The following is a 24,611-nucleotide window of genomic DNA, read 5'->3' as shown; positions in this document are numbered from 1 at the left end:
TCGAAATATTTAATATAAGTCGAGATAATATTTTTGACGATCTGAAAGGATTAGAATGATTTTCTGAAACTCAGAAAATATTTTTAAAATAGGTTTTATAAATTTTAAATCATATTAAATCATTTAATAAATATTAAATAATAATTATTAAATAATTAAACCTCAAATGATTCTATTTTAAAAGAATATTTGAAATAATATTCCTCAACTATTTTATATTTAATAAATTAACTTACTCTTTAATAATACTTAAATAATTAAATTTAAAATAAAAGTAATCGTCGGAGAATACTTCTCCTTTTTAAATGTATATCTGAAATAATATTCATTATTCGATTAGTTAAATATAGGTGAGGGAATACGATCTTTGAAAATTATTTTTAAATAAATTTGAGGTATTTAGTACTTCACAAGAGGACATCGAGTCCCATGAAATAAAATAAGTACGGATTTTTTATCGTCCAAAATATCACCGGGATGGTTCCCGAGTTTTTACTTGTAAACTCTGACCGACTCTCGGTATCACGCTTTATTGTAGCGTTAAAAATATTCTACGATATACTCATCGTGAATTCAAATGTTATTGATACGCAAAACTCGTATTTTACTATCATGGCAAACATGGCATTTGTATGAAAGACAGTAAAACAATTTTGACAACACAACAGTATATGGAGTCGGGTTCGTAAACTTTCCTGGGTACTTCGAGGTGGAGGGTGCTCTAGGGTCCGCCCATAAATCTATATTCATGAACAATTATCGTTCTGCTAGATTCCGTTCGTATTTATCGTTGTTTCTACATATGCGATTCTTACTATTTATTTACGCGACTCACCTTAGTCTCATTATTCCATTTAGTACAAGTACTTGTCATATTCGCTTTCTTTTTATAATTCCTTATTTCCGTTAATGTTTTTCACATTTCATCCCTCGACTCCACTCTCGATTCTTAAGGGTATCTATTCGCTCAATCTCGGCTCCGACGTTTTTATAAAATTGAAAAATCCGTATTTTTACTTGAAATATTTGTGACAGTTAATAAACTCCATTTCTTACTCTCAGTAAAAATTTCATAATTTTTGAATATTTTTAAGTTGATTATTTCTATTTCCAAAGTTCGTAATTCGTAGTAGTTTTTATCGAATAAATCATTTTCACTAAAACGGACTTAACTTTTGAACCGTAAATCGAAATCAAGCGATTCAAGTGCCTAAACGATACTTACAACAAGCTCTATCATTTTTAAGTCTTCCTTTGAAGAAATTACAATTTATAAATTCTGTACATCTGAAGAAAACTTAAGCTTACGATTTTCTCGTTTTAACGATATTACGCTCGTGAGTCAGGTTTCATTTTCGCTCTAAATCATTAACCAACAATCAACAATCATGATACCATCATATTAACACTTACTCCTCTCAAGAACATCATGTTCTTGAGGCCACAACAATAACTTTAATAACTAATTAACTAAATATCAAGAAAATACTTGAAAGTTAAACCTTAAACAAAGTTTGGGTAAGGATTTATACCTTTCTTGAAAGTTTGGAATGTGTTCTTCTTGATGGTTGAATCTTTGGGAGGCTTGGTTGTGCTTAAGGATCCTAAATCATGCCATGAAAATCATGAAATCAAGAAATGTTATTATTTGACACTATTCATCATCACTTTCATGAAATTATTTGCCTATCCAAACCTTAATGAAATACTCTCAAAAATTTATCTTGCCTTAGTTTGATATGTAGAAAGCTTAGGAATTAATTGGAGGATTTATCCATGGCCAGAAGTTGAGCTTTGGAATTTGATTTCTTCTTCTTTCTTTAAGGGCCGAATGAAGCTTTTGATGAGAGAGAAGAGAGAAAAAATTTGTGCTTTCTGGGTTGCTTCTTGTAATTGTAATATAATATTTTAGTATATAATCCTGGATATGTAAATCTCATCCATATCTTCCTAGCTAAGCTATTTTCCAAGCTATATTGCTAGCTTAGTACCATGTTTACTATTCATGTCACTATTTGCTAGCTAGGTTACTGTGCTCACTAGGTAGGTTACTATTTGGTTGATAACCTTGGTTACTTTCTTACTCTAGTTAGTTTGCATGGTTTGCATGGCTTGATACGTTTTAGTTATTCACTTACGTGTTCGCTTATTCATTTTCGTAATAAATCTTCGTAAGCGGTTCGCGGGGTAAATCATTTCTTATACGTCATTTACGCTTTGAAGCCTTGTACTTGGGTTTGAATTTGTAGGATTTTAGATTCGTAATTGTATTGTGATTCTCTTATTCCTCGATGGTTCGTAGATATGGTTGTTTTATAAAGTTCGTTTTCTCCGAAAACTAATGGCATTTACACTTATTTGGTATGTATAATCACATTATCGACTCGAAAACTAAATTTTCCATGCATAACATAATGTGGGCTAAAAAGTTCTCCCCGATTTTCAGGGTTACTATTCATCAAACGTTTTACAAAGTCTCAGAAATTCGAGTTATTACATCTACTAATGTATGAGTAGTTGCATCTTGTTCTCTTTAACTTACTCAAACCCTTCACATAATGTTTGAATGGTATCCCAAACTTCTTTAGTTTTATCAAAGTTAATGAAACTTTCAAATATATCTTCATCAATACTATTGAACAAAATGTTCATGAGATAATATACGAAGTCGAATAAAAAATCTTTATCCAACATTGAAATTCTCATACCAACACCACTGTTTCCCATGGTTGAATGTTTAGTTTCAAATTTTTAAATCTCTTTATGTTAGAGGCTTGCCCTAATAGCAATTATTATTCCCTGGAAATCAATTCTAATAATTGTAGAAGGGGGGTTGAAATAACCCCAAATTATCTTGTTTTGTTGAAACTATTTTTTTTATTTTTAAATGAGAACAGAAAAATAAAAAGACCGACAAAATAAAAGAACACCGAGGTATAAAAATTTTAGGCGGTCCTGATTTCCTACTTGAGATGTAGATGAAGAAATAATCTGTAAAGTTTAAAAAATACAAACTCATAACTATTTTTACAGTGTATTGTTTTTCTAAAAATTCAACCATAACAGCTATATACAATAACTTGTCTTTCTTGCTTTAATACACTGGTATTTGATTACATATCAATTTATAAGTTTGCTAGACTACAAAATGGAACAATAATCTAGGTCCATCAAATATACTTCTTCATTCTTTTATCACACGTGACTTCACAAACGAAAATATACGTTTTGCTAAAGTATGCATTATTTATCTCTCAAAAGTGATTATATGTAAATTAAATGTTTACTCTTCTTCAAGATTTTCCAAGTCAAAGATTTTTGTCTTGGCTTTCAAGTACATCTAAGATTCCATTGATATATGTGTTGTGTCAGAATTGATATTGATAAGTTACTGTCAATTGTTGTTTGAAGTTTTAGCCGTTGATACAGTTTTTATAGCATCCATTGAGTTTGAGTTTTGCTTAGCCATTGACAGTCTTCAATATCTTGGTAATTGATGCTCACTTCAGTTAGATAAATTTACATGACATAAAATATTTACACTTCACCATCTTGTTTTACCTATCCACTGAGACAATCATAACTAAAACAAACTATACAATCAACTACTAGTTTGGATTCTCATTGACTATGTTACAAAAAAAATATATTCGATGATAAGTTTTCAAATCAATGGTTATTCTAGGATGATACTCGCTATTGAATAATTAAAAAAAATAACTTATACAAGATATATTAAGTGTTGAGTTTATAATCAAAAACACATAATTCCTAACATTCACTATAACCCATGCTTGGCTAATTCGTTTTATATTAATAACTCAAATTTCATAACCTTGTTATTGAATAACATGGTATACGTTGGTCACACTTATATAATTAATCCATATTAACATAGGTATGTATAAATTAAATCTCGGCAAGATTCTCATAACAATAGGAACTAAATAACATAGTTAAGTTTCATTAAATTCTCATAACAAGTTTATATTAAACATTAAAATCACGTAATAACACTTGAGAATATATACAAACAATATACATGATAGAGATACATATCAATTATTTAGCTTAAAAATCATCGTTACGTAAATTTAAGTTACAAACATATCACTCATATACAAAATTATCTTGTCAAATTTTATTATAATGCGAAAATCATATTAAATCAACGACAAATTAAAACATGTCAATTTGAATAATATACGTAATTACGTTAAAATAAAATTCGTTAGTTCAATTATAATACCCTTAAAATCGCATATGTACATTGGTGTTTAACAACTACGATAATAAGACATTTAAATATTACACAATCCTTTTGCTATATAAAGTCATTATTGTTGAAGCTAATTTAAAGTTTTTAGATATTACTTTTGAATTATTTTTGAATTAACTATAGAGAAAAATTCCTTTAATTACGTACTTACAGGGCTAATTACCTGAGTACATAACATATTTTTAATGACATTATTGTAATTCTTTAAATAAATTTTATAATTACAATAATATCCTCATGTATTTACATCAAAAAATACTTTGTACTCACCTAATTTATGTGAGTACATACCTAAGAGTATCAAGTCCTTACCTATATTGGTATCTTGTAGTTCATAGTACAAGTACAATTTTAGTAAAAAAATTGATCATATTTGATTTTAGTTATAAATTGTTACAAAAAAAAAGATAAATGAAGTAACACATAACATCACTACGCCATAGATGCACCTTTATAACGTTTCAAAAGTGTTGCAGGAGCAAAAAAAATGGTTGTTGTAGATGCAAAAATAGAAAGAATAACATTTTTCAGGGATTTATTTTTGTCGTATTGACCAACAGCAACACCAGTGCACCGTACTCCAACACCAGTCAATGTATCTTAAGGCCTCATCAAACATGGCCTACAACAACACTAAAAAGTGTTGCAGTGGAAACTTAAAATATTGTTAAATATTGTGGGGCCCACTTGTAGGGCCAGAGGTAAACAAGAACAATAAAAAGAGAATCGAATATTCATATTTTGACCATTTTTGCGAAAAATATTAATTTTATTTTAGCAAAAAAAAATACAATTTCACTTTATTGATATAATCTATTACATACATGTTTGTGAAGTTACAACTTTGTAACAATTACCAACCTTGCTCTGACTCATACTAGATTACATGACACTAATTATAAATTTATTTAAATTGTCGGTCTCGTACACATTGTCTTGATCATCTTGTAGTGATTCAAATCATCAAAGGAGCCCTTGTATATTCTCATAGTACCGGTATCGACCCATCCTACCCTCATTTGCTTTCACCGACAATACGGAAAAGTCACTTATCATCCTCTTGTAATATCGAAGAGCCTATAGAATAGCAAAACAAACATAGAAGTTCAAAAAATGCCTCAATATTCATCAAAAAATAAACAATAGCTTAATAAAGCCCAATTAAAAACCTAAAAAGTGTACAAATGATTTAAAACAACAAATTATGAGTTACAAGAAAGCTAATTATAATAAATTGGACTAAAATTAAAAAATTCAGAATATATACATAGACATATAACCACAATTAAACACCTGACTTTACTACCGATACTATAGAGTGCCCATTACCTACAATTATTTAGCAACAACCACATTTTACATAGAGAAAGACCGAATCATTTAGCATGTTAATTGAATCCCAAGAAACATCTTTTTAATAATGCAAATTTTCCATGAAAACCTGATGACAAGAGCTTATACCAACAACACTTTTGCTAGTTTGTTTCGTTAATAGAAGTACTCTTAAAAAATGAATAAAAATTAGATCAACAAAGTATGATGGTGTAATAAAAAAGTATATTGTCCCTCAAACAAATTTGGAATTTTGAATTAAGAGTGAGCAATGAGCATATATATACTCGTCATTTTTTTATTAAATAAGAGAATGATAATATAAATTATTTATCAATATTAATATCATGTTATAGCTTCATTTTATTTTACTCATAAATTAATTATTAAATTCCAATATTTATGCTTTTTGTCGAGTTATGAAGATATTCTTATATTTTTTCAAAATTTTTCAAGTTTTAAGAGATTAAGTTTTCAAAGAGTATATCACATCCTTTTAAATTATTTATATGTGTCTTGCGAAACTGTTCGAGAACATATTACAATAAAAACTCGATAAATTAATATTTTGGGACCATGAAGAATTATTAATTAATCGAAATATTAATATTTTGATAAATTAATAATTTATAATTTATCGATATATTAATAATTTATTAATTTATCGAGATATATTATTTAAAATTTTATAACGTATATAATTCTCATAATAATAATTTATTTTCATTTATTGAATACTTAAAATAATATTAAGAAATATTTTTATGAATTTAAGTAAATTGAAAGGGTTCACTTATTTAATTAGATTACGTAATGTCCTGAAGTTCTCAAAATGGTTGAAGCCAGTTCCCCATCTTTTCTAGACCAGCCCTCGTCTTATTTACCGCAACAATAAAAGGGACCTTATTTAACTAAGTACACAGAGTCTCACGAAAAGATGTCCTTAAAGCAACAATTACATTACGTAATTTCCTCTTGTAACATGAACATAGTACGACAGAGATCCATAATTAGGGCTGTAAACGAACCGAGTCGAGTCAAGTTTTTCCTTAACAAGTTCGAGTTCGAATTTTTTCTTAACGAGTCGAGTTCGAAAAGTTTAACGATCAGATTTTCATGTTCGAACTCGAGTTCGTTAACAACCGAGTCGAGTTCGATTTGTTCACGAACTTTTCGAGTCGAGTCGAACTCGAGTCGAGTTCGAGTTGGTCATTAATTTTTTTAATTTTTTGGTCTTTTTTCAAAATTAGAGTCCAAATAAGGCCCAACCCAAATAAAATAAAATTGAAGCTCAATCCAATTAGGAAGACACAGGTAGAGAATAGAATATGCTCATGTATATATTTAGATTTTTTTATGCATATTGCTTATCGAGTCGAGTTTGAGTAGAGTTTAACAAGTCGAGTCGATCTCGAGTCAATTTCGAGTCGAGTTTGAGTCGACCACTTGTAAAACTCGGATCGACTCGATAAGCTAAACGAGCATATTTTCTTGTTCGAACTCGAGCTCGATTACTTAACGAGTCGAGTCGAGTTAAACGAGTCGAGTCGAGTCGAGCCTAACGATCAGCTCGGTTCGTTTACAGCCCCATCCATAATGCATTAAGAAAGATTCAAGATAAAGTATAAGGCGACATCAATTTTAAAAAGAAGCAGGTTACAATCGAGGCTTATTATAAAAGTACATCTTAGAATTCTATAATTTTGATATAATATGTAATTATTAATTTATATATTATATGAGACTTATATGTATTAATAAAAAAAATTATCTTATAAATTTAGCGAATTATTAATTTAGCATAAAGAGCCTAACTCGGGGTTACAAGAAATTATTAATTTAATGAGGTTATTAATTTATGGAGTATTAATTTATCGAGGTTTAACCGTACAAGTAGGAGTAGTTTTTTTTTCGGAGTACAGGTAGGAGTAGTTGTTATATTATAATATATACATAATAATCATCTAGTTTCTGCAAAAAAATAAAAAAATCATCTAGTCGAAATGAGGCTCAAATGATATTTTAAGACCATAAAAATTGATTTTCTTAAGAGAAAAAAGAAAAGAGAGTCAATTTCTTGAAAATTGATTAAATCCTTCGTGGTTGGGTAACCCGGTCCTCGTCAATTACTATGATCATTATTATTCTTTTAAGTGTAGAGAAAAAAGAGCAAGCTATACAGCATGTGATGCCAATTGAAAATCTTTAAATATGAAGAATAAAAAATCAGAGAGAGTAGGTTCAGAATTTACCAACAACAGATCAAAAATGAAAGAGGAATCACTATTATTTTTGTGTGTATAGATTTTTATAGTAAATGAGTCAAATGTAATTGTATGGAGTAATATATAAAGCAAGGTACTTACAAAGACAAAGACAAAACAAGAAAGCTCTCTTCCTGTCTACTTGTATTGCTTATCACTCTTTGTTGAGCCCTTCCTGCATAAAGATTCTGTCTTTCTTTTAAAGCTCTCTCTCTCTGCCACAATTCACTTAATTTTGCTGGTGGGCTGGTAAGAAAGATTAATAAGTCTTTTCTTAAGAAATTCATTTTTTGATTTGTTTTACAAGATGACTTCAAATTTGATTGGTGCATTAGTTTCTTGTATGTGGGTTCCTATCGATCTTTTTTATCTTAGCCTGATTGCTTGAATTAGCTCAATTTTGGTTCAATGTTCATTGTATTTCAGATGTTTGAGATATGTTATGTAGTTCTGTTTGTTTGTGTTATTGTTCAACTTTATTAAACAAGTGATAGTTTCGAAACTATATTGTGTTGCTTGAGATATCAAGGTATTTATATTGTGGTCACTTTCTTCATGAAATTCATCATGCAGAAGCTGTTACAATGTTTGACCTCTTCTAATGATGATCGCCTCGTAATTAAGTAGAATTTTAATTGTATGTATATGTATAATTTATATTTCAGTAATGTGTATTTAATCTTTATTTGAACATAGAAGAGTTTTCTTTTAATGTAAGAGAGATGGTTGACGCAATGGTGATGCTCGTGACTTCCTCTTGCTTTTTTGGTTGATCATTTATTAGATTCACCTATATATTAGTTGTCCAGTGCTAGCGATTTTTCAACTTTTCCTGTGATTATTGTCAAATGTCATATGTTTTTGGTTATTGGCATTATATTTCTGTAACTCATTTTTGCCTTTATTCTCTTCCATATTTTAATTACAATTTTTAAGGAAATACAAATTATTTTGGTTATATTTACATGCATCGCTATTTGTTTACAGTTTAGTATTGATTAATTTTTTATTTAAACTGACAACTAGGTGTTTTCAACATGGGATGCTTTGTGTCTACCGCAAAGGACACCGGCGGAAACCGAAGACGACCAGGAAATATTGGTGAAGTAACGGTGTTTGTTCCTGGTTTACGAATTCCTAAACCTGTGGATATATCTCAGTCTCTAGGAAATCACCTATCTAAGAGTTTAGTGGAACGCCTTTCTGCTCTTAGAACCCGAATAGTTGTTATGGCTGGCCAAGAAGGTCCCACAATCACCAGGACTAGAAGGAGAGGCTCTACACAACATGGTTAGTCTTAGTCATGCCTATTATTTAATAAGTTAACCATGTGGTCTGACCGATATCTGCCACTATCTGCAGGGGGGTCAGTACTTGGAGACCTTATTCAGGCTCTTAATGATTATTTGCCAGTTCTTCTGGGATTGGTGAAAGATGGTATATTTATGCAGCACATAAATCTTCACAGAGATTTTATTTCTACAATCAGTATTCAGTACTCTCAAATTATGCTTGAACCTATCTACAGGGAGCCTACTACAACACAAGGTACAATTCATTTGGGTGAATCAGGAGGATGATGCGGAGGTGAACATTATATCTTAAATTATACATGTTACATTATACTTGTTACCTTATTATCTTCGCAGTTCCTGATTTGATTTCATATAGGAAGATCCTTGTACTAATGGATTGTGTTAAAATTTAGGAAACAGCAATGTCTAGTGCTTGGTACGAAGTATTATCGGTTTTGCATTTGATGGCAGCATTATCATTCTTGCAAGCTAACTTACTACTTCTTCCGAGAATGTCCAGTGATGGGTATCAGCCTAAGGTATCAGAAGGTGGGTAGTCAGTTGCATGCAAAGTTTCCCGATAATATATGCGAACTCATTCTTCTCGCATTAATGACAAATAGCAAACTAGAGTTTTAGAGATTGAAGAGTTAAAACACAGGTGTGTAGTGTTTTCGTACTTAAATTTTCGGTGTGGACATTGTTTCTTTAAATTATTGTTCTTAATTGGTTTCCAATGTTACATGATCCGGGTTAAATAGTTGATCCATGTAGAAGCACCATCTGTCAACTGATATTATAAAAAATTCGGATTGAATGTTTTATGAAATGCTATGATGCTGTATAGATGCTGTATAGATGCTGAATTGTTTTAGATGAGCGGATAGAGAAAGGTTAAAAAGTCTTTTACATGTTGATCACCTTTACTTAACAATACTTTGGGTTTTATGTATCTAATCTTGGGTTGTATATAAGCGGACTAGGCAAAGGTCCCAATTATAGATTTTGCATTTATGTATTCATATGCTTTTATTTGAAAGTGGAATAGTAATCACTATATGTGCAATGGGGTTTACAGTATAAATGTATGCACAATGGACTTGTGAAAACTGAAATACATCGATATGCAGAAAGTCAAGCTCAGCAAAGAAAATGCATAATACCATTTAAACAGTTTTCATTCTTGATAAAAGATCCTTCTGTTGTGTTTTTTTTCCCAAAACTACAAAAATATGATCCTATAAATTTACTCCTGTACATCTAATTTAATACTTGGAAGTTGACTTTCTAGTTAAGTGTATTCTTTATATGGTCTCTTGTGTGATTGTACAGAAGGACCAATAATAAATGGAAAATGTTACTTGTTTACTCATGTGTTAACTTTCTTTCATATGTATACCATTATGTGCTTTAAAGGTTTTCTGTTTGTTTTATTTTATTAATGCAACAGAGAGCAGGCGTTCTTCCATTGATACTTTCTTGAAGGCAGCTGGGTACCTTGACTGTGCAGTTCGACATATTCTTCCACAGTTGCCTCCCGAACTCAGGTTTTTATATAATATACAGGTCAATGCTTTCCAAAGTGCAAGGATGCTCTTGTCTTACCAATTTTAATTTCAGGAGAGATCTCCCTGTCGACCTTGCAGAAGGAGTCCTACGTGCTCTCTGCCTTCAGGCACTGGGGCAGGTAGTATCTCATCAGCCTTTACTTTTATGGTCAATTACAGGAATTTAAATATTCACGCACCCATGTTTCCACCGTGGCTTGGATTCTCGAACTCTTGTTACCAAGAGAAGTGAGGAATTCAGTATAGTCCTAGGGATTAGACCATCGATTTTACTTAACCTGTTAATGTAAAGCAATGAAAGTCGAAAGATGCTGTTGGTCAATAACTCAAGTATCGTCAGTTTAAATATCCGAAATTACAATAACATAAATTTTCTTCAATTGTTTCTAGATGTCTGATTGTGAGTATGTTAGTAAATATATTTCTGCTAAAACAGACTGATTATTCTAATATAAAAGGCTCGGATGTACTGGAAATATATATAACAGAAAAAAAGTTATGAATTATTGACTAGTGAAATATTGCATTCGCAATACGTTTTAGCCTGCCACCATCAATTATGGATTATTTACTTTGCTGCAGCCCTTTTTACTAGAGTTTATCACACTAGTCCATTGTTAGGAAAACCTTGTTACTGGTCCATGGATTATTAAATCCGAATACCAAGCATGCATGTAAGGAATGGCCGGCAGATTGTAAATTGAGCTTGATCTGAACTGACCTAATATGTATTTTGATTGCATATCTTCACAATATATTCATATTATAAGCCAAATGATTATACCATCTCTCAGAAAAATTATGTTTCACATTTACTGGTGTCTAGAGATTTCATACTTTATTTTTTATTTATTGGTATCATGTTGCACATTTTGATATCCATAGTCTTTATTCGAGTTCTTGTAAGCTTCCAGCCCTAATGCATAAAAAAGTAGGAAATTGTTGAAACCTTGCTGTGATCTTGTTTCTCTACCATATCTTTCTGTTCCTTGAAGTACTGTCATAATATGACATCCGCAATAAGGTGTTACAGTTTCTGTAAAATTATGAAGGTTTATCTTGTCCTCATATATATATATTTGAATTCTGAACCTTGATCAGAGTGTGGATATACAACTTGGACTTGCAATTGACAGTACGAAGGCCACTCTTGCAGTGAAACGTAGGCTTGCCTGTGAAATGGTGAAATACTGGCAGCAGGTATGCTACATGATTCATATCTTATGTGAACAGATTTGTACTATCTTTGTCATTGCTATATTTTTAAGCATTGTATTGCATTTTTATGGTCACTTGAAGGGTATTTGGCAAGGTCACAAGGAGAATATGATTTTCTTCTGCACATTTTGTTTTTACTTTTTCTTTAGAACTTCGCTAACCGGTAATCGAAATTGCAAAATAAAGCAAATGTAGTATTTATATATTAATGCATGTATAGAGTTGGAATATTAATGGTTTCTAGACTAAATGAACAATCTAGAATGGAACATTTGGAAACCAAACTCCTGTGCATTTACTTGACGTAATAATTCAACTTAATATTAGTCGTATGTTCTTAAGATTAGGTTGTGCAAATTATTTCCCCAACTAAGATATGTCAACTGTTGGATGATTTACAACATCCCCTCAAGTTGGTGCATGGATGTTGCTTACCACAACCTACACCATTGCTTATACACAGGGAGGACCTAATAAATGACATGTCTTACTTTGCGCTATATTTTCTCTTTCCTGTAATGTCTATAAGCTTCCGCATATTCCAACCTGATCATGTAAGGGATTTCGTCAAATGCTGATAGCTAATTTTCTATAACAAAGACGCTTCACGGGAGTCTGCTAAAACGATTTAAGTTCCTGAAGAACGTTAAACCAAGTAAAATTACAGTTTCTACACTAGAACATTTAGGCACTGCTTGTTCGTTACTTCTCCTTGATACCAAGTTTACAGTAACAATCATACAGTATCGTGTTTGATCTACTACGTTAACATTGGAATCTAGGCCACTGCATCCAACTTAACCTTTCAACCTGCAAGTGCAAGTGAGCAGATAAAATAGCAGTCTCTTCTGGTGCTAATGTCAAGTACCTAAGATTTCTCATAGCTGCTTCCATAGGAGAAGAATGATGATACTGGATTTACTGACTTGGCCATCATGTCTTGTTGCATTTTTTATCCGCTGTAGATTATCCATATAGTGCTTTGAGGTAAAATTTTGCAGCTGTTGGAGTGATAACTGGCTGGTAACCAAAAAACTCCATAACAATTAGTAAAATGAAGACCCGTCATGTTCAATATTTCTATCTCAGTGATTCGTATTTACTTCTCATTTAAGTGGTTTCTATCTGAGCCAACTCCTGCAATTCTGTTCTACTATTAATTCTATCACCAAAGGCATGTCAGTTATTACTGTTGTTTAGCATCTATTCTGTTTGTAGCATTCTCTGATGGTATCATAACCTCTTTTCTTTTAAATTACCACATTACTTCAATATTTGATTGTATTATCGCTTCGACTTCAATCCCATTGTTTGAACTTCCATTTTCTTTTCTATAGAAAATGTTACCCGGAAAATATTCTTCATGCTGCTTCTCTCTTCCTACTTTGCAGGCCCAAGATAATATCACTAATCTTCCACTAACAAACAGTTGGGGAGAAAAGCATAAACTCTTTGTTAAGTGGAAATACATTGAAGCAAGGGTAATCTTCAGAAAATATTGTAGATACAAATTCGTTTATTCACAAGTTGGTGTCCACCTGATACACTTTGTTATACTTTCTTATTTTCTTTGCTTTAACAGATTATTTGTTAACATCTGGCCACATGTTGATATATCTTTCCAGGCTGCCGCGTATTATTATCATGGGTTAATCCTTGATGAAGGGAACACAGAGAAATCACATGGAATGGCTGTAGCTGCTTTAAAGGCAGCAGATGAGTATCTCAAAGAAAGTAAAAAGACAAGTGAAGTCTTCAACATGGCTCCTCCTTTCTCACGGTAATTCGATTTGTATTGCGATTGCGAATAAATTGCTGACATCTATGCATTCATACTTGTCACTGAAAAAAACAAATAAAGGAGAATATGTATATATAGGGGGCTACTCCAATAGAAACCAATTTAGAATGGAAATAAGAAACCAAATAATTTTTTTAAAAAAAACTAATTCGAAATATAACACATATGGTATGCAAATCGATCGTTGAGAGATGTAAAAATATATAGTGAAATCGGATTTTAAAAAAAACTTACGGTTTGACGGGAAAAATCAAATTAAAAACAGAGGGGAAAAGCTGAAATTGGACGTGGGAGGGTACAGAGTAGTGGGAGGGTACAGAGTAGTTGGGTGGGGTGATTTAGGGAGGGACCATTAGATTAGGTAGATATAATGGCTTAGATTGGTTCCTAGTTTCTATTTTAATTTTATTTTGTATTTGATCATTCCCCTATATATATATGTGTGTGTATATATATATGTAATCATGCTTGCTTTACAAATGAGGGTAAACTGAACAGAATTTGAAATTTTACCCCCATAAAGTTAAACGGAGTTTCAAACAGAAAATATTTCAGATGGCATTGGCTATTTCTTCCGTACAAACATGAGTGGAAAGGCTGTTGCGGACACTTAAAGTTCTTGTTTTACTTGTAAATGTTATTTAGAGAAATTTGAGTGAAAAGAGATGATCTAGTGAGAGTTTTAGAGATAAAATTAATAATAACATTCTCCATAACTTGTCCTATACTCACTGCTTATCATTCTTACTACCTCTTCTACGAAGGCACTATTCAAATTTATGCAATCAGTCAAACATGGACTTTCAACAACCTATTTAATTCTGCAACATTGTTAAAATTTTATTTTGTTAGTTGTGTATTATTGGCCTTTACCTGTCCGATTTGATATCTCTATCATTTGATTTTTTTTCCCTGATTCAGTTGAATATAAAATGACTTACTACTACAATTTAGCCACAAAACAGTGAAATATTATGTTGAATTGTCATCGTTTCTTCTTCAACCATTGTTCTTATAATATAGTCACATATTTCACTAACTATGGTGACACTTAAAGGAGCTCGCCTTATATTTATGATATCTTCAATGTAGAAATCCCCCTCTCTGGGGAACCATGAAGTATCTCTCCGAAAAGATTCCGAAAGATACTTCTAGCAAGGTGCGAATTAATCGGGATCTCTACTCTTACGAAAAGTAAGTCTATCTCTGTTTTAAGTTTTACCAATCTATTGTTATTACTTGAGTAATGGAGGAGAGCAATATAATAGTGATGTATATCTCTAGTTCAGTAGTACACGCCTTTACAGTTTTAGCGCGGAAACAACTCCAGTAACCAGATTATTGGTGCTCACATTGTATTATTAATAATCCAATTCACTCAGTCTCGGTACTACCTCTTGATCATTTCTTGAAACAGTAACTTACTGTGCTAGTATTGGCTATAGGATCATGGAGACAGCCCCTACATTGCCGGATTTTGCTTTGGCCTTGAAGCCTGACGAATTTCAGTTACCTGTAGTGGACGCAGCTTGGCACAATGAGAAGCAAGACAAGGAACAGGGCAATGGTGATAGAACGTGAGACCTTAATGAAAGTTTTCATGCTAAAAAACAGAAAGCAAATGGACAAGTGACAACAAAACGTATACAGATCTTTAGTTTCAAAAGCGAAGGATCACTTTATCCATTCATATTCGTTCACTGATCATTGTCCCCTGTGAAATATGATGATAGCATTATACAAGTCCCCGTGATGGGATTTGCTTCTGAAAAGAGGGAAGATCTTTGCCAAAGTCCCAATAATGTGCATGCCATTTATATATAATTTTTTCTTGAATTTATAGGAAGTGAGTAAAAGTCACGATTGTTTAAAACATGGTCAGTTTGGGATTTCTTTAAAATGTATGACTTAAAGTTGAAAAGTTCGCTATAAATGATATGAGTATTGTAAATTATAAGTTATTTAGGCGGTTAAATAAATTTATGTACAAGTTAAATTTTTTTTTTTGAAAAATTTAAATTCTGACAATAATTTTGATCTATAAATATAAAATTAGAAAACTTAAACTTTTTATTTTAGGCTTTTTTTTAAAAAAAATACGATTTTTTTGCAATTTGATCAACTATATACAAATTTCAACGAGTTAGTGTAACTCCATGGAACCTCGTAAAATATCAAATGCAACGAAAAAAACTCGATTTAATTAGTTGCATGTCTGGTTGATTTTGATTAATTCCATTTTTTTGCAAAAAAATCAGATGATAGTAAATTCGCAAAAATACTTACAAAAGTTAATAATTTCCCTTTATTTTATTATGATTCCGTGACATAAAATTTAATTTTTGTGAAGTTTAATAATATATTATGATATTACACGTCTAATTATTTAACTATTTTCACATGTCTTATTATTGTAAATATTTATTTTATTAAAATATATATTCGGGAATACTTATTTAGATATACTTACTTTTTATAATACATGTAAATTATGAAATGATTGAAAATTAAATAAATAAAATAACTGAAGAAAATTGTACATATGAAGTGTTCATTGAATGTCTTATTTCGCTCAAACGAAGAAATGATAGTTGAAATGTAGACCATCCTTAACTTGCTGCGTTTCTTTTTTAAGCAAAATATATGGCCGTTTTCAGAATTCACACAAGTCTGGAAAAACGGCAAGCCGAATACGCACACAATAGCATATAACAAGCCTGAGGGGTGTGCAAGCTTTGATTGTAACATGTACAAAGAATCAGATTTGTCTTGACTTATTTTTGCTTCCTAATATAGGAATTGCATTAAACTTAGGGGTGAGTATCGGATGAAATGGGCGGGTTTAGAGCTCATAACCATCCAAACCAAATTTAGCGGTTTTACATTTTACTTAACCATTACCGTAACCATAACCGTTACTGATATAACCAAACCACCCAAACTATAACGGTTCGGGTTGGGCGGTTTCCATTTAAACCGTTAAGAAAAATATGTGCATATATTTACTAGATAAAAAATTTAATAAGTTAATAAATTATCAACTAAACAAATTCATTATGTAATAATTTGGATCTTTTAACTTCAATATGTAACATTTAAGTGCACTTAACATAACATGAATTCAACTAATTATAAATATTAATAATTTATCTAATATATGTATCCTCAAAATATATAAATAAAATATTTTAATAGATTCGGGTGGTTTGGATATAACGGGCGGTATAAAAGACAAATCCAAACCAAACCGTTATTTTTCGGGTTTTGGAAAAATGAAACCATAACCGATCCAAACCGTTACAAAACCATTAAATTTCGGTTTAGGCGGTTTGAAATGGTTAGTTTGGATGGTTATGAAATTTTTTGCTCACCCCTAATTCCTAATTAAACTGTGTAGTTTAGTACTTCATCAAAAATGATGGTCACGTGCACTACATAAAGCAGTATTCCCTCGCACTTAAAAGTTAAAATTAAGAAAAAATAGTGACTTGTACGGGAAAAATCTGCAAATCTGTCCCTTCATTTTGTTTTCTTAAATTCAATTTCATTCCTGACAAATATGATATGAATATGACAAATAGATTACACATAACTAAAAGGTCCTTCAGTTAAGACAGAATCCCCAAATCTTAATCCTCTTTTTTCTAGTCCATACTTCTCTTTAACTTCTCTAATGTTTTCATTACTCCTGCAGACCACATGCTTCTTCTTCAGCCAGTTTCTTCTGTTTCTCTTGTTCTTCTTCTGCAAGATGTCAAACTTCAGTCAGCAAGTATCTTAGCAATTAAATTGGTCTAAATTTATGTCATATCTTGTTTCTCTTGTTCTTCTTCTGCAAGATGTCAAACTTCAGTCAGCAAGTATCTTAGCAATTAAATTGGTCTAAATTTATGTCATATCTGACAGAAGGAAATAATTCTTTCTAAAGATCGTAATGGCAAAGTAAATCAAATTAACAAAATTAAGATTCTTCAAACTTTTGAAATGGATTAAACACTTATTATTGTATGAGAAATGAAACCATACTTATCCTTAAGCTCCAGATGGCCAAGATAAATGCCTATTCTCACATATACTAACCTAATCTTTATAAACTAATAATTATTCTACTAATTTAACAGAACTGTGACACTATCTCTACCCTATGATATGGAACATAACACTGAAGTAGTAAGATTATTACAACTTATAAGCCCGCAACTGCTTATTGACGAGTGTTTATCGACCCAACTTATAAGTCAAATTTATAACTTATAAGCTAATAAGTTGAATGTTAGTAACGACGTACTTTTTCTCAACTTATTTTGATTTTTCGTTTTTTTATTAACTTTAGTTTTAAAATATATGTTTTCAAATGTTAATCTAATTTAAAATTCACGAATTAAGATATTTATATTTAAAAATTAATTATTTTGGTTTGTTCAAGTGAAAAATATTATGACTTATAAGTAAAATTATCCAAACATTTAAATCATCTTGAATAGAGGTTGTCACGGGTTGTGGCATGGCAACATGCCACATTGGTTGCCAGCCTATTGAAATTCAATGGTTGCCAAGAGGTCATGGTTGTTACGTCGGCAAGTCAAGTCGAGTCGACCGGGTTGTATGGCAAGTCTAGTCATAGACTAGTCGACACTAGTCGACAAGGTATTAAATTATAAATATATAAATATAGAGATATATATATATATATATGGGAAATTATCCACGGCTGGGATGCACCAGCCGCAATATTACATTGCGGGCTGCCGCAATGTTTCATTGCGGCGGGTGAGTACACCCGCAATGAAACAATGCGGCTGCTGTATCCCATCCAACGATGGCTGGGGATCAGTTCCCTATATATATATATATAAATATATAAATATATAAATATATTATATATGTATGTTCTAACTTTTAACAAACCATTTTCTCCTTTTCCTCTTATATACATAGGAGATCTAACAAGTAACACCTACGAAGATAAAGACCACGAGAATATTGAAAGGGGACTAGAAGAGTGAAGATTATATGAAGAAAAGAGAAGAAATAAAATGTAATCTAATTTAGAAATATCCAACTATTGTACAAACACAAAGATTGCCAAATAAAAGATTCAAACTATAATTTAAAAATATTCATGATTCCTGCTTCAAAAGAAATAGAGCTACAAGTTCAAGTGCAGTTTGCACACTGCAACTGCAGTGCAGTTTGCACACTGCAGTGCAGTTTTCACACTGCAACTGCAGTGCAGTTTGCACACTGCAACTGGAGTTTGCAATCTGCAGTTCTGCACAACAGTTTATAATCTGCACAGCAGTTTTAAACAACCAAAGAAAACAACCAAAGCAGTTTTTGCACCAGCAGACTGGACAAAAAAAGAACAAGAAAAAATAAATTCTGTAGCACAAGTAAACTTAGGAGTTAGGCACTTGGGCAGAATTTAGATATCATCATCATATAAATTCAAAATATTATCTCTTGCGCGTTCTTCATCATTTCTCTCGCTATTATTGTTTGGTCTATGACCAAAATCATCTTCAACATGCTCATCATCATCCAATATTATAGGCTTATGGTCTTCCATCATCTCAACATCATCATCAACTTGAGAAGAAGATCCACTTCCACTAGCACGCCTACGACTACGACGAATCTCAAGGTTTCTTGATGCATCCAAGGCAACATCTACGGCATCCCATAATTCATCATCGACGGGATCAATAACTTGTCCATTTACCCACTCATTGTCCCATTGAAAATCTTCCAAAACCAAAGGATTAATTTTTTTTCCCTCTTCACGCCTCTTTTGGAACCTTGTCACAATCTTTCGGTTGTATTGAATATAAACCAAATCATTTAACCGTTGATGCTCTAATCTATTCCTTTTTTTGGTGTGAATCTAAAAAAACAAACAAATATGTATATTTAGTAAACTACTTCAAAAGTCACTTGCCAACTCAAAAAACCCGGTCCAAATTGTCCAATTGACTCAACCATAATTTCATAACTCCTCGAGTGTGCGGCATTAAATGGTATACCATTTTCATAAAAAAAGTTAGCTATATGCATTTTCACTCTTTCTTTTTCTTCATCACTTAGTGTACAATTTTCAAGAGTAGTTTGAGTTGCACCTTTAGTATGCCTTTCCTCAATCACTTCTTCGGGAGTTTTTCGAATCATACAAGCAATACTCTTTGATCACTTTGATGCCGGTATTGTGAAAGCCAACTTTCTTTTTGATGTTGTTTCCGAACAATGCATAGTGTTAGAAGCCGCGGTAGATGCATTATGTGATGGAATCTCACGAATATCATCATCAATATCCTCTTCATCATCTAAAATCAGCGGCTTCTTTGAATTTTTATCAATGTACTCCTTCATTTCTTTTTGAATTTCCATTGTAGTTTTTGGGCACATTGATACATCCGGATATCCACCCGTAAGATGTTGTTTCAATCTTCTAACCCCCGGACATATAGCTTTATTGCAGAGATTACATTGTACCACATTCTTGTTACTCAAATCTGGCCAAAACCCATCCATACTTCCATCCCGGATCGTTAGACTTAGCTTTTCGTTTAGGATCTTTAAAAGGATCATAGGTGGGATCGTTACTTTGATTTTCATTTGACATCTACCACAAGAATTGGGCAGCCAATTTAGAACATAAATAAGTAAAAAAGAGAAGTAAAAACCAAATATAAGTGCAAGTGAAAGTGTGTCCTGAACTACTGTGTTTGTGCAATTGTGTGTAATATGTTTATAAGTGTGTGTAAGTGTATATATATACATGTTTGTGTTTATATATACACATATACTTACATATTTGTGTGTATATATACACATATACTTACATATATATGTAATTATATGTGTGTGTATAATTGGGTGTGTATGTATATACACACGACGAAGAAGAAGAATTGAACTTACTTGGATAGATGTTGATTGCTGATGGTTGAGCACTGGAGAGCAATAGAGAGCGGCTGCTGAGCGGGAGACTAACAAAAAGGAGCTGGGCTTTATTTTTTTAGGGTATTAGGTTAAAATAAGTAGTTGGGCATGGGCTTTTTTTAACTAAATGAACTAGTAGGTCGACTGGGTCTTCTAGTCGACCCGACTAGTCGAACCAGTCGGTCGACTGGGTCTTCTAGTCGACCCGACTAGTCGACCCAGTCGACAAGTCGAGGTCGAATCAGGCGAAATATTAACAAAATGCAAGTCGACAAGTTAAGTCGACCCTCCAATAGCGACTAGTCGACTAGTCGTCGACTAATCGCGAATAGTCGAGCGACTCAACAACAATGCAAGAGGTTGCTCACCAAGGTTACCAAAACTTGGCAACTTGGTGAATTGTGTTGCTGGAACAATCCCAGGTCTCACCCCTCTTGGTGCTCAACTTTGGTCAGCCCAAATAGGTCTCAGGCGTGCATTTTCTGAAGGAGCTGTGTCAGTGATCATAGAAACTGACAACATGCAAGCTTTTGGAGCAATCCAATTTGCTTATCAGAATCAACACCCCGAATATGCTGATCTCATTCACCAGATCTTGACCAGAATCAGGGATCCAAATTGGGAGTGCTCCTTCAGGTTTGTCTACTCAGTGAGAAACACAACCGCCAACTACCTCTCTTTGCTTGGTGGAGAGCTCTTTTGCAGGCTATACTTGTTCTATGAACCTATAGGCAGGATGTCGGAGCTAATGCACTTGGACATGGGCTTGGGACCTCAAGCACCTCAATTCTTTGAGGCTCGTATGATGGATGAAGAATGGGAGGTATTTGATGATATCATGGTTGATGGTGCAGAATTTTGGCACAAGCTTTCATGGAAAACTTAGTCCTCCAAGGTCCAGGAGTGCAGCATGAGGAGCCACAGGTACAAGGTGTGGTTTTGAAGACGAGATTCTGTTGGATACAGATGAGGAAGATGAAGATCTGTTTGATCTTTTCTGAATGAAACAACTATTGTATCTGGAGTTGGTTTATGTGATGTTTAAGATGGTCTTGATTCACTTATCTCATTTAGACTTAACTATGTAGCAGGTGCTGTTGTTTTAAAGTGTTCTAGTCAAGTTAGTTGGTTTGGTTTATGCTCCTAAGTAATTTTGCTAGTGTTAGGGTTCTGAGTCCCTAGGTTTCTTATACTTGTTTTTAAGTGCAAATTTCCACAACATGACTTGTTTGGAAGAGTCCAAATACAGATACATGAACAGCAAGTGCCCAAATTTTAGTTCATATACTTTGAAAATTTCGCATATGTTCCTTTGCTCAAAATGTTGCACAACTGTCCCTACCCATGTCTCAGTCTCGGATATCGCGGTCAAGTGTCAGATGCAAGGACTCGAGGTCCCCACTTCCAGATAAAATAAAGAGGACAGGTGACATAATACTGCTTACGAGGCCTGTCAGTGTGCGATACAGGTAATTAAGCTGAAAATCATGCTTACTAGCATGTTTACTTGTGTTTGCCAGTAGGTTCAAGATTTTCAAGTAAAAAGTTGTGATTCTACGCGAGTTTCAAATTGGTGCTGAAGCACTTTTGAAATGCAGAAAGTCGTGAATTTAATTTCCAGTTCACCTTCTCATCAAAATAAAACCCTTACTCACCCCTTCTACTATATGTATCGGACTCGGCCACATACTACTACTCCTGTAATATGTTTTGCGACTCTTGTGCTTTATGTTAGTTGGTGCCTTTCACAACACTAGTCTAGGTACATATACAGAGGAACATCAAACAACGAATCCTTGATAATAACTGAATGATGCATTGAAATTGTATATCTTAGTGAATGGAAATTATATATCTGAGTAGAGGTACTTCTTGAGAAAATAACTCCCCTAGTGGCATTGACATTGGTAGCTCATATTTTGCTTAGATTAAATACAGCCAGGTAAGTGAATATAACATACCCATGAGTTGAAATATCGCTTTTTGGGTGCGCTTTTCGAGTTTGTCAAGTTTCTTCTGCACATCTCTACGGAGGTCCCAATTTGGCTTTTTGGGAGCAATATTTAGAAATGGATCCTGAAATACAATCCAAATATCAGAGTCTTGTCCGCAAGGAGCAAAAAATACAAGTGTAAAACAGGAATTAAGTGAAAGAGGTATTTGACTGGTAAAAGACCTCTTTATTGTCCTGTGTTGGAGGTTCTGTTGCTACAGGGTCTTCAAACTTTGGTAGAACTGGTGGCGCAAGCTTACCTTCTTGAAGCTGCTTATCATGAGGAAGGTAATTGCGAAATTTCATGCTGATATTGCTGTAGAAGAGATAAAGCCTGACTAATTACAAAGATAATTAACAACTCGAAACAATGACATAACAAAGTTGTTATAAAATATGCAATCTACAAGAGCATTCAAGAGAGACTAAAAGATAGGATAAAGCTTACCTGTCTTGAGCATCTTCAGGCTCATCATCACCCTGAGCTTGAACAGACTTGTGGTCAGTTTCGGAAAGTTGTCTTGCAGCTTTCAAAGCTCTCAACCTCTCACGACGCTCTGCAGCTGCTTGCTCTACGCTGATTTCTTCTTCACTACCCATCAAATTACTTGAGCACAACTTATCACCTACAACAACACAAATATATAAGTCTAATTTTTATTTTATTTAAAAAAAACAGTAATTGCTGACAACAGAAAGATCCCTAGAATCGACTTGATCTAGAATAAGAATATTATAGGCAAGTGGCGGACAAAGTAACAATTAAGAGAGCTAATAAGATATAAAAACTCAACAAAATGTTTCTGTTTGGGTGAAAATAAGTTGAATTATGCCTAACTTGCTCAGATTTCAATCTTGTATCTTTAACTTTCCCGATATTTTTCGATTTGCGACAAATGGGGCCTGCATAAGCAATTAGATGTCCTGTATGAAACCCTAAAACCAATTTTATATACATGAATAGGAGGATACACAAGTCAAATCGGAAAATGTTTGAGCCAAGGGCAGCTCAATCTGAAACAAGAGGGGCGAAGAGAACATACTAATCGACGTCGTTCGACACAAATTATAGGCTACGCCAGTAGAGCACGGACTCTAGCCTGTCGGATCGTAGTATGTACTATGTATTATATACACCTACCCACGGGCCGATTAAACGTTCAATTGTCACTTCCGTATCTCAATCAGTGTTCTGGCGGTAGGAGGATGGTAAAACGACCCGACTCGGACCTATGCGGTGAGTTAGGCGTTTTTTCAAAAAATCGAGTCAAAATCGGGATTATGCGGGCTAGACGTTCAAAAATCGGTCCTAGACGGAAAAATAATTTAATATTTTTTTCATTTTATAATTTTAATTAATTTATTTCATAATTTCACACAATATCATGTCAATTTCTAATATAAAGTATTGGTAAGAAATAACAAGTAATCTAATATATTTATTTTCTCACTTAAAATAAAAAAATAACATATTATAATAATTTAAATTGTAAATGAAAATATATTTAATATTGTAAATTCAATAGTTAGTAGATAATACATGTCAAATGTGTAGATATTGTTTAATACATTTCTAATTTCTTTTTTCAAACAAATATTTGACATATTGATCATTATATAATTATAAAAATTCAAAATAATATTTATATTATTCCGATTAATGTTCCGATTAATCGGTCCGATTAATCTCCGACTTGCCGATTAATCTCTCGAAGGTACCCTCGTCGCCCTGGCACGCCTAGCGATTTCTGAAACATTGATCTCAATTAATATACCATGTCCCACTACATTCTTTACATACTTTTTTCTCATACTTACCTGTACCCCTTCGTCCCAATTTATCTGTCTTGTTTGATTTTTGATGGTCAAACTGACTGAATTTTGACCGTAAATAAAAACTCATTCTTTCATTATTTTGAAAA

The 24,611-nt window shown here is 32.7% G+C and overlaps 2 protein-coding genes across 9 annotated transcripts; one reads left to right on the top strand and one right to left on the bottom strand.

Moving 5' to 3' along the window:
- The first annotated feature begins 7,807 nt into the window (after positions 1-7,807).
- Positions 7,808-15,632, top strand: LOC141717922 (uncharacterized). Of its 3 annotated transcripts, XM_074520172.1 has the most exons (13): positions 7,808-8,124; positions 8,902-9,165; positions 9,238-9,312; positions 9,404-9,462; positions 9,584-9,606; positions 9,691-9,719; positions 10,621-10,717; positions 10,791-10,857; positions 11,840-11,938; positions 13,348-13,482; positions 13,582-13,736; positions 14,850-14,951; positions 15,203-15,632. In XM_074520172.1, exons 2-13 carry the CDS (start codon positions 8,913-8,915, stop codon positions 15,336-15,338), a joined length of 1,230 nt encoding a protein of 409 aa, XP_074376273.1. In that variant the 5' UTR covers positions 7,808-8,124; positions 8,902-8,912; the 3' UTR covers positions 15,339-15,632. The 3 variants fall into 3 exon arrangements, with proteins under 3 accessions (XP_074376273.1, XP_074376271.1, XP_074376272.1); XM_074520170.1 differs by having other exon boundaries at positions 7,812-8,124; positions 9,584-9,719; XM_074520171.1 differs by having other exon boundaries at positions 7,816-8,124; positions 9,584-9,719; positions 13,348-13,437.
- A 1,627-nt stretch (positions 15,633-17,259) lies between these two features.
- LOC141717923 (uncharacterized) lies at positions 17,260-23,886 on the bottom strand. 6 transcript variants are annotated; one of them, XM_074520175.1, is made up of 6 exons: positions 23,733-23,819; positions 23,528-23,592; positions 23,138-23,315; positions 22,873-23,023; positions 22,658-22,772; positions 17,260-17,501 (listed from the first exon to the last, which is right to left on the bottom strand). In XM_074520175.1, exons 3-6 carry the CDS (start codon positions 23,287-23,289, stop codon positions 17,440-17,442), a joined length of 480 nt encoding a protein of 159 aa, XP_074376276.1. In that variant the 5' UTR covers positions 23,290-23,315; positions 23,528-23,592; positions 23,733-23,819; the 3' UTR covers positions 17,260-17,439. The 6 variants fall into 6 exon arrangements, with proteins under 6 accessions (XP_074376276.1, XP_074376277.1, XP_074376274.1 ...); XM_074520176.1 differs by having other exon boundaries at positions 23,484-23,592; positions 23,733-23,750; XM_074520173.1 differs by lacking the exon at positions 23,528-23,592 and having other exon boundaries at positions 23,733-23,885.
- Positions 23,887-24,611: the final 725 nt, after the last annotated feature.

This window comes from Apium graveolens, chromosome 4, assembly GCF_009905375.1.
Source record: "Apium graveolens cultivar Ventura chromosome 4, ASM990537v1, whole genome shotgun sequence".
Lineage (NCBI taxonomy): Eukaryota > Viridiplantae > Streptophyta > Magnoliopsida > Apiales > Apiaceae > Apium > Apium graveolens.
The sequence above is the reverse complement of the archived record's forward strand: the minus strand, read 5'-3'. Positions and strand labels throughout refer to the sequence as shown.